This window comes from Sardina pilchardus, chromosome 24, assembly GCF_963854185.1.
Source record: "Sardina pilchardus chromosome 24, fSarPil1.1, whole genome shotgun sequence".
In the NCBI taxonomy this organism is placed as follows: Eukaryota; Metazoa; Chordata; class Actinopteri; order Clupeiformes; family Clupeidae; genus Sardina; species Sardina pilchardus.
The window spans coordinates 21,372,667-21,383,126 of NC_085017.1; the positions used below are offsets into that span (position 1 = coordinate 21,372,667).

The 10,460-nt window shown below is 50.9% G+C and overlaps 1 protein-coding gene across 1 annotated transcript in view; it reads left to right on the top strand.

Annotated features, from left to right (window-relative positions):
- trioa (trio Rho guanine nucleotide exchange factor a) overlaps positions 1-10,236 on the top strand; it is a 117,275-nt gene extending 107,039 nt beyond the window's left edge. Inside the window, exons 43-59 of the mRNA XM_062529225.1 lie at positions 42-111; positions 426-515; positions 669-761; positions 951-1,001; positions 1,115-1,192; positions 1,449-1,640; positions 2,083-2,263; positions 3,506-4,413; positions 5,554-5,801; positions 6,344-6,482; positions 6,624-6,651; positions 6,781-6,943; positions 7,133-7,254; positions 7,363-7,441; positions 7,654-7,854; positions 9,032-9,170; positions 9,657-10,236. Of these exons, the coding sequence (XP_062385209.1) occupies positions 42-111; positions 426-515; positions 669-761; positions 951-1,001; positions 1,115-1,192; positions 1,449-1,640; positions 2,083-2,263; positions 3,506-4,413; positions 5,554-5,801; positions 6,344-6,482; positions 6,624-6,651; positions 6,781-6,943; positions 7,133-7,254; positions 7,363-7,441; positions 7,654-7,854; positions 9,032-9,170; positions 9,657-10,202 (3,328 nt within the window). The 3' untranslated portion in view covers positions 10,203-10,236. The remainder of the gene's footprint in view (positions 1-41; positions 112-425; positions 516-668; positions 762-950; positions 1,002-1,114; positions 1,193-1,448; positions 1,641-2,082; positions 2,264-3,505; positions 4,414-5,553; positions 5,802-6,343; positions 6,483-6,623; positions 6,652-6,780; positions 6,944-7,132; positions 7,255-7,362; positions 7,442-7,653; positions 7,855-9,031; positions 9,171-9,656) is intronic.
- Positions 10,237-10,460: the final 224 nt, after the last annotated feature.

Consider the following 10,460-nt stretch of genomic DNA (forward strand, 5'->3'; position numbering starts at 1 on the left):
GTTAAAAGAAACGTTTCCTTGGTTTCTGTGTTGCCATGTAGCTTCTTTTTGGGAGAATTGGAGAAGTGCCTTGAAGACCCTGACCGACTGGGCTCTCTGTTCGTGAAACACGTGAGTTACCAGCAAACACCCACCCACACACACCCACACACACACACACACACACGATGTGATGTGATGTTCATCTGTTATGTCTGAAATGTCAAGGTTTTAAGTCCCATAATGCCGAGCACTGCTTACAAAACAGGGATTGTGTTACAACGCTTCTGTGTGAGTGGGAGGGATGCTGGGCAGTTCATTTGGTGCCTCAGATCCTCTGTGGTTCCTGAGTGTGTGTGCGTGTGTGTGCGCGTGTGTGCGCGCGTGTGTGTATGTGTGTGTGTGTCGCATGTGCTAATCCAAGGCATCTGTTTTATCCACTGCAGGAGCGGAGACTGCACATGTACATTGTCTACTGCCAAAACAAACCCAAATCGGAGCACATCGTCTCTGAGTACATCGACACCTACTTTGAGGTAAATTCCCTCTCAGATTCCGTGTGTGAGTGAGTGAATGAATGAATATGGAGTTTCTGTTTAGCCTCTCTACATTGGCAGACTCAACACAAACCCAAGTGCTGATCCAATTGACCTTCGACCTTTGACCTTTTACCCTTTGAATGTCCTCAGGACATGAAGCAGCGCTTGGGCCACAGGTTACAGATCACTGACCTCCTCATCAAGCCCGTGCAGAGAATTATGAAGTACCAGCTTCTGCTGAAGGTAAGGGGAAAAAAACCTCCCCATATTCAAGTTTCAGATGTGTGCACCGACTTGCCCATATTGATGTACACACGTCAAAAGATCTGATTGCATGCTTAATCATCTCTGCATACAGCTTAATCGATCCTGCCCTTATCAACATATGTGTAGAAAGATTGTAGCCAATGACATGCTTTGTCCACCCTGCAGGATATCTTCAAGTTCTCTAAAAAGGCTGGAATGGACTCTCTGGATTTGGAGGTTAGCGTTTTTTTTTTTTTTCTAATTGCATCTTTGATAATGAGTTGCACTGTTGTTTGTGTGGATCTTCTCAGTGCAATATCCTTATTGCTGTGGTGTGTCTTGTGTTACAGAAAGCAGTAGAGGTCATGTGCATTGTACCAAAAAGATGCAATGATATGATGAATGTTGGCCGACTCCAAGGATTTGACGTATGTATTGACTTGAACTATACCAAGTAACTGAATTACTACATAATCATTGTGGATGCTCTGCTGCAAAGAAAGATTTTACTTATTTTGGTGAAACTCAAATCTCTCTCTCTCTCTCTCTCTCTCTCTCTCTCCCTCTCCCTCTCCCTCTCCCTCTCCCTCTCCCTCTCCCTCTCCCTCTCCCTCTCCCTCTCCCTCTCTCTCTCTCTCTCTCTCTCTCTCTCTCTCTCTCTCTCTCTCTCTCTGGTCCTCTCAGGGGAAGATTGTAGCCCAGGGTCGTCTCCTCCTGCAGGACACGTTCCTGATGTCTGACCCTGACGGAGGTCTCCTGTCCAGGATGAGGGAGAGGAGAGTCTTCCTCTTCGAGCAGATTGTCATCTTCAGCGAGCCCCTGGACAAGAAGAGGGGCTTCTCCATGCCAGGCTTCCTCTACAAGAACAGCATCAAGGTACTGCAGTCGAGTTCCCACACCACACACACACACACACTAGAGACTAGACACCACAGCAGAGGAGGTCCTTCACAAGGTGCTTACTAGTCGAATTAGCAGTGAATTCTGTGTACAAATGAATGAGAAAGTTCCCATGAGGAAATATGATCTATTGATCTATTGAATCTATTTTCAAAATATTTACATATCTGTAATCTGAAGGACTGAGAGACTTTGGGTTTTGCCCGTTTTATGCCTTTATTGATAGTAACAGAGAGAGTGACTGGAAGTGAATGGGAGAGAGAGCGGGGGTGGGATCCGGAAAGGACCACGGGGCGGGAATTCAACCTTGGTCGCCGGCGTGTGGTGCAGGTGCCCCAGCCAGTTGCGCCACAGCTGGGGCCGGGTTATTACTGGATTATGAATTTTTATTTGACATCTACTGTCTTCCCTCCTGTAGGTGAGCTGTCTAGGCCTGGAGGACAGTACGGACGGCGACCCCTGCAAGTTCGTGCTGACCTCGCGGACGGCCAGCGGCAGCAGCGAGTCCTTCATCCTGCACTCGTCTCACCCCGGCGTCCGGCAGGTCTGGTGCCTCCAGATCGGCCAGATCCTGGAGAGCCAGCGCAACTTCCTCAATGGTACCAGCTGGCCTTCCCCCACAATAACACCACGCTACACCACGCTACACCACGCTACACCACGCTACACCACGCTACACCACGCCACACCACACCACACCACACCACGATACACCACACCACACCACGCTACACCACGCTACACCACGCCACACCACGCCACACCACACTACACCACGCTACACCACGCCACACCACACTACACCACGCTACACCACACCACGCTACACCACGCTACACCACACCACACCACGCCACACCACACTACACCACGCTACACCACACCACACCACGCTACACCACACCACACCACGCCACACCACACTACACCACACCACACTACACCACACCACACTACACCACGCTACACCACACCACACCACGCTACACCACACCACACCACGCTACACCACACCACACCACACCACGCTACACCACACCACACCACGCTACACCACATCACGCTACACCACACTACACCACACTACACTACACCACGCTACACCACGCTACACCACATCACGCTACACCACACTACACCACACTACACTACACCACGCTACACCACGCTACACCACGCTACACCACGACACACCACGACACACCACACACCACACCACACCACACCACGGCCCCTGAGCACTGTATAGTGCCCTGAGACAATGTTATTGTTTTGATTCTATATAAGTGGATTTCATTGTTAATATGTTTTAATTGTTAAAAGTAAATGATTAATTGTTGAAATTGTTGTATATGTTCAGTGTTGTTGAAGTGTAATTTAGATGACTTAAGTTTATCTTTTTTTCTTGAGAGATCATCTGAATACATCTCTGACTTACCTCTACTAACTGGCAGGTTTCATATTTCATACTGTGCGCTAACTCTATTAACTGATTTCCTTATGTGGTTCAAACCCAGCCTGAGTTGCCCCTATGCCATACCTTTTGCCTATGATTCCTGCTCTGCTGGCAACAGAAGCCACTGACACATTCTCAGTGGTTTCTTTCTTTTTCTCCCTCTTTTTTTCCCCTCCCCTTTTCCTGTGCCCTCCCTCACTTTTCTCCAACCTCCACCGCTCGCCCTCTTTCTTTCATCTCCGCTGCCTTCACTTCCTTCATTTCTTGGGAACCTCCTCCTCTTCCTTTTTATCTGCTACCTCGATATCTCTCTCTTTCTTGCTCTCTCTCTCTCTCTCTCTCTCTCTCTCTCTCTCTCTGCCATTCTGTGTTTATCTCACTGCAGCGCTTACCTCTCCCATAGAGTACCAGAGGAACCACATTGGAGGGGGAGCTCCCGGCCCTAGTGGCCCCAGCAGCAGCAGCCAGCCAGGGGCCAACAGTGGGCAGCTGGGCATGGCCTCCGGTGGCGTTGGAGCCGGTGGGGGAGGCGTAGGAGGAGGGGGCATCTCCGCCGGGTCGGGCTCCCGCTCCCGGCCCTCGCGGATCCCGCAGCCGTCGCGCCTCCCCCAGCCCCTTCGCCACCACTCCCCCGCCATGGGCCCCGGAGGAGGAGACCCCGACGGGCCCGACAAAATATCAGGTACGTCCTCGCGCCCCGTCCCCACGCTCTCCTCCCCGTCCTCCTCCTCGTCCTCCACCGCCACCACCGCCCCGGCCATCGACCCGGAGCACAGCCGGGAGGTCCGGACGAGGATGCAGGACAGCCCTCGCTCCCGGCGGCCCGACAGCGGCCCCAAGGAGGTCCCGGTCGAGCCGCTGCCGCCGCCGCCCTCGACCCCGACTCCCCCGGTGGTCCCCGTGGCCCCCCGCACCGCCACGAGTCCCATAGCGATGGTCAAGCCCCGGCCGGGGGCCCTGTCGCCGCTGGCCCCCCAGCTGGCCTCCCCCTCCTTCGGGAAGGACGGCCTCCCGCCCTGCAGCCCGGTCCAGAAGGCGGCCGGCACACCCGGCGCCGGCAGCTCCGGGGGCTCCTTCTGGAGCTCCATCCCGGCCTCGCCCGCTAGCCGGCCCGGCTCCTTCACCTTCCCCGGGGAGGCCTGCGACACGCTGGGCCGGCAGAACCAGAACCAAAACCAGAACCAGAACCAGAACCAGAGCCACCGGCACTCCACCCACAGCAAGGACGCTGACCGCATGAGCACCTGCTCCTCGGCCAGCGAGCAGTCCGTGCACTCCATCCAGAGCAACGGGGTAAGACGCCCGACTTGAGCCCCAGGCTTCGGTGCGGCCTGCTCCACTTGAACGGCCTTGGCTGTACTAAAATAAAAAACGATTGCTTGCTACTACCAGGCCTAGAGAAACATCTCCTCTTCCGTCTGCCTTCTCTGGCATCTCTACTGACTACTAACACGGTTTAGGACCTTTTTCTGGCTGTCTGCTTTCTCTCTGTGCCAGTTTTTCCACTAACGCCTCTCAAGTTAACACATCGCTCTGTGTGTTACCGGGAACCTAATCCGAATTGAAACACTTGACCATTACTAATATATTTAGTGACCAAATCTTCTCTGTATCAGCGGATGCCTGACGAAAGCCACTCATAACTCCTTCAGGATCGTCCTCCACAGATGACACGCCGCCTCGACCGCTTCCTTCCCAAAACTCTGCTCTGATAATTCCTCTTCCTGCCTTCCTGTCGGTCGTAGAGGGACCTGAGGCAGAGTGACCCCCTTCTGTCTCCGCTCTGCTCTGCCGTCCTCTCCCGTCTTCTGCCTGCGTGCCACGACACACTCTTAACTTGATCCAACCGGAGTGGTGATGTGTTTTTTGTTTTTTTCATCTCTGTTGACCAAAACAAACCAGTTGCCTGATGTGGATTTTATAAATGGGTAAAAAAAAAAGGGGGGATTGCCGTCTGACTCTTTTTCCCATCTTCCTCAGTCTCTACTTTTTCTTCATTGTCTCTCTGCATCCTTCAGACTGCCTCTCTGGGGGGCCTAGGCCTCGCACTTCCGTGTTTCTCTTCCGTTTGTCCTCTAACATCCGATCTCAGTAGCCGGGAGCATCTTGGGAGTGTGAGATTTTAGATTTGGTAGTGTCTGACTAATAAACATGCCTGTTTCAGAGTGATGCACTGAACTAGTTTAGACTTTGTTTGTGTTTACTCAAACTAATGTAACATGATGTTGTTGTAATGTGTAGTAATTGGTATATTGGATAACATCTGGGATATAGTGCAGTGATTCCATGATAGAATGGATGTTTTGTTTGTTTAGGGAAATAAACAGTATTAGCATGTGACTGAGTAAATTTATATGCATCAATCCTCCATCCCCAGCTGTTGTACTGACCCGCATGTGTGTGTTTGGTGTGTGTGTGTGTGTGTGCGCGCAGAGTGAAAGCAGCAGCAGCAGCAACATCTCCACCATGCTAGTGACGCAGGACTACGTGGCCCTGAAAGAGGATGAGATCAGCGTGAGCCAGGGCGAGGTGGTGCAGATCCTGGCCAGCAACCAGCAGAACATGTTCCTGGTGTTCCGCGCCGCCACCCAGCTGTGCCCCGCCGCCGAGGGCTGGATCCCCGGACACGTGCTGGGCCACACCTCCACCATCACCCCCGACAACCCCGAGGGAACCATCAAGTAAGGCACTGCCCCGGGGGGCGCTACACGACACAACTTGGTAGTCAGGAGGAAGAATTTGATGCGTAACTCAGAGGAACTCTGAGAAGGAGGGAAAAAAAAATCATTTTAGTCAAACCTTGAAGGATGTTTTCGCTCATTCTGATATTTTTCAGATTTGTTTAAGAGTATATTACAGTTTTGAATGCACCAGTCGAAGTGGCACATTAGAATTGAGGAAATGTAGAAGAAAAGCAAACAATTAGCCAGGGTACACTTTCAAGGATTTTGTTTTTAAAGTAGGCAAACCAGATGTTGTCATAGGCACAATTTATCAAGGAATATCAGTAGCTAATGAAATATTAGTGTAGCTCATATTCAACTGGATAGCGTAAACGAAAGAAGCATAGATGGATCTTGGCGTGGAGTCATTTCTCTTTCAGAGAGAAATGTCACCGGCGTCATAGGATGTCCTGTAACTGAAGAAAAGCGTGCTGCCCGGTAACTGTACTGACCTTTTGCGACCGTCCTGACCTTTGCGACCGTCCTTGCTCCTCCAACAGGAAGTCATCATCATGGCACACGTCCCTCCGCATCCGCAAGAAGTCGGAGAAACGAGAGAAAGACGGCAAGAAGGAGAACAAGCTGGAAAACGGCTACAGGAAGTCCAGAGAGGGCTTACCGGTCAAGGTTTCTGTAAAGGTCAGTCGTCTATCTGCTCGTATGCTCAAATTCATATTTGCAATTAATATATAATAATAATTAATAATTAATAATTAATATTTTTAGATACTGTATGATTGATATATAGTTCATTATTGTATGTTTCTTTTTCTGTTGTAGCTTCTAAATCCAAACTATATCTACGATGGTAAGTTCTTCTGCTTTTGTTCCAGTGTTTTTCCATCTGCACTACTGCAGTGGTTTACCATAGACCAGTAGCATTCTCAAAGAGCCACGTAGGTAAAATAAACGTCTCTTTTTGGATCTTGCCCTGTAGTTCCGCCGGAGTTCCTAGTGCCTCTGAGCGACGTCACCTGTGACAAAGGCGAGTGTGTGACGCTCAGGTGTAAGGTGTGCGGTCGGCCCAAAGCCACGGTCACCTGGAAGGGCCCGGACCAAAACACACTTACCAACAACGGCCACTTCAGCATTGCCTACAGGTACGCAGTCAAGAAATTGGTCCAGGTACTCATGGCAACAAGTTCAAAGATTGGCTGGTTGGGTCGAGCCTCTTGTGAGAATGTGTATATACTGTACAGTTCAGTGTCATGCCTTGTTTGTTTGTTTGTTTGTTTCTTTGTTTGTTTGTTTGGTTCTCAACTCCACTCCTTTCTTCTCTCTTAATTCAGTGACACTGGTGAGGCCACGTTGCGTATTGTTGGCGTTGCCGCGGACGACGATGGTGTCTACACCTGCGTCGCCACTAACGACCTAGGCAGCGTGACCTCATCGGCCAGCCTACGAGTACTAGGTGAGAATACTATGTCCTCAGACACACACACACACACCCCTAAGTGTACATATCTACATGTCCATGTAAAAAGCATGTCTGAGTCTGACCTCAGTCTTCTCCACGCAGGGACGACCAGTGATGGACTAAGGGTCCTGTGGAAGGACAACTACGAGTCCACTTTCACTGAGGTGGCAGAACTTGGCAGGTACAGGGTCACCTTCCTCTGTCACCTCCAGTGACCTCACAAGAGGATTGCTGCTAATAGGCTTGTAACAATTAAAGCATGTGTTTCAAAGCGGATGTATTTACTTACGTGTATTTCCTGAAACACATATATGTACAGTACAGTATATCCTGTTGCCTAACCGGTTAAGTGGTCCCAATTTTTTTCACACGTTGTGTGTTTTTCACCTCCAGGGGGCGCTTTGCCGTGGTCAAGCGCTGTGACCAGCGCGGCTCCAAGCGCACGGTGGCGGTCAAGCTGGTCAACAAGAAGCTGATGAAGCGCGACCAGGTGACCCAGGAGCTGAGCGCCCTGCAGCGGCTCCAGCACCCCCACATCGTCTGCCTGCTGGACACCTACGAGACCCCCAGCAGCTACGCGCTAGTCCTGGAGATGTGAGTGTCCGAGCGCACACACACACACACACACACACACACACACACACACACACACACACACCTACGAGACCTCCAGCAGCTACGCGCTAGTCCTGGAGATGTGAGTGTCCGAGCACACACACACACACACACACATACACACACACACACACACACACACGCACACACTCACACCTACGAGACCCCCAGCAGCTACGCGCTAGTCCTGGAGATGTGAGTGTCCGAGCACACACACACACACACACACATACACACACACACACACACACACACACACACACACACACACACACCTGCACACCTACGAGACCTCCAGCAGCTACGCGCTAGTCCTGGAGATGTGAGTGTCCGAGCACACACACACACACACACACACACACACACACACCTACACACCTACGAGACCCCCAGCAGCTACGCGCTAGTCCTGGAGATGTGAGTGACACACACACACACACACACACACACACACACACACACACACACACACCTACACACCTACGAGACCTCCAGCAGCTACGCGCTAGTCCTGGAGATGTGAGTGTCTCACACACACACACACACACACACACACACACACACACACACACACACACACCTACGAGACCTCCAGCAGCTACGCGCTAGTCCTGGAGATGTGAGTGACTCACACACACACACACACACACACACACACACACACACACACACACACACACACACACACACACACACACACACACACACACCTACGAGATCTCCAGCAGTTACGCTCTAGTCCTGGAGATGTGAGTGACACATACTGTACATAAACATACAGTACACACACACACACACACACACACACACACACACACGGCTTGTGTACATACATACTGTACATAAACATACACACACATGCTGATATTACATGCTGTAACCAGATCTGTTTACAAAACAGTGATTTCACTTTGGGTCAGGTTGGTTATGGCCTCAGCAATGATGTGTAGTTACATGTGTAGTACAATTACATGAGTATAAACAACAATTGTGTCTTGCACTCTCTCTCTCTCTCTCTCTCTCTCTCTCTCTTTTTCTCTTTCTCTCTCTCTCTTTCTCTATCACACTCAGGTACACAGAGACGGACATGATTACATCCATGTCTATGTTTATAAATGCAGGTCCATGTTTATAAACACTGGTTATGTTTGTGCAGGGCTGATCAAGGTCGTCTCCTCGACTACATCGTGAGCTGGGGGAACCTCACGGAAGAGAAGGTGGCCTTCTACCTACGGGACATTCTAGAAGCTTTACACTACCTGCACAACTGCAGGATAGCCCACCTGGATTTGAAGGTGAGCGCATGTTTTGGACGTAGGGTCATAGCAGACACTCGTTGCCCAGTGTATTCAATTACAATAAATCGTGCTCGCTGTCTGCCGTAGTGCTGCTTTATTCAGTAGTCGCAGTAAAATATATCAGGACTTGTTTAGTGGATCAGTCAACTCTGTTTTATTTGCCATTGCATACAGTGCAGTTTTTATAACAATAATAATACATTTTATTTAAAGTGTCTTTCATGACACCCAAGGTCACTTCACAAGGTTGTAAAATCATCACATAAAAAGAAAAAGAAAAAATAATTAATTGCAGTCAGTCAGTCAGTCCATAAGCTTTCTTGAAGAAATACGTTTTCAGTCTACTTTTAAAGTCAGTAACTGAATAACTATGTATGCAGTATAAATGTATTATATGATCTAGTTCTACAGCCAAGTTGAATGCTGCCAAGTGTTAAACCCCATATTCATCCGTCACCCCTCATTTCCGCTCCCTCCCGTCAGCCTGAGAACCTTCTGGTGGACCAGTGCTCGTCGCAGCCCATGGTGAAGCTGACCGACTTCGGCGACGCCGTGCAGCTGAACTCGGCCCACTACGCGCACCCGCTGCTGGGCAGCCCGGAGTTCGCCGCCCCCGAGCTGGTCCTGGGGGAGCCGGCGGCGCTGGCCTCGGACCTGTGGAGCCTGGGCGTGGTGACGTACGTGGTGCTGAGCGGCGCCTCGCCCTTCCTGGACGAGAGCGTGGAGGAGACGTGCCTCAACATCTGCCGGCTGGACTTCAGCTTCCCCGAGGACTACTTCCAGGGCGTGAGCCAGGCGGCGCGCGACTTCGTCCGCCTGCTGCTGCGCGCCGAGCCCGGCAAGCGTCCGCCCGCCGCCGCCTGCCTCCAGGACCCCTGGCTGCAGCCCGTGGCGGGCGGCCGCGCGGCCGAGTGCCTGGACACGTCCCGCCTCATCTCGTTCATCGACCGGCGCAAGCACCAGAACGACCTCCGACCCCTCGGCGGCATACGGGCCTTCCTGCACAGTAGACTCCAACCCAGGATATGAAACGATATAGTAGCCATGATGGAGTAACAAGCAAACAAACAAACAACATCAATTTGGGTGGGGGGGTGGGAATATAAAATTTGAGACAAATTAAAGGCCAAATTTGAAGAAGAAGAAACTAAATAAGAAAAAGAATGATCTCATCCTCTTTCAGCTGCCAATCGTAATAATGTTTTCAGAGGAAGCCTGCGTTCCTCCGTCAATCAGAACCAATCAGAGCCTCAGAGAATGCTAATATTGCTGTTCTCAGCCAATCAA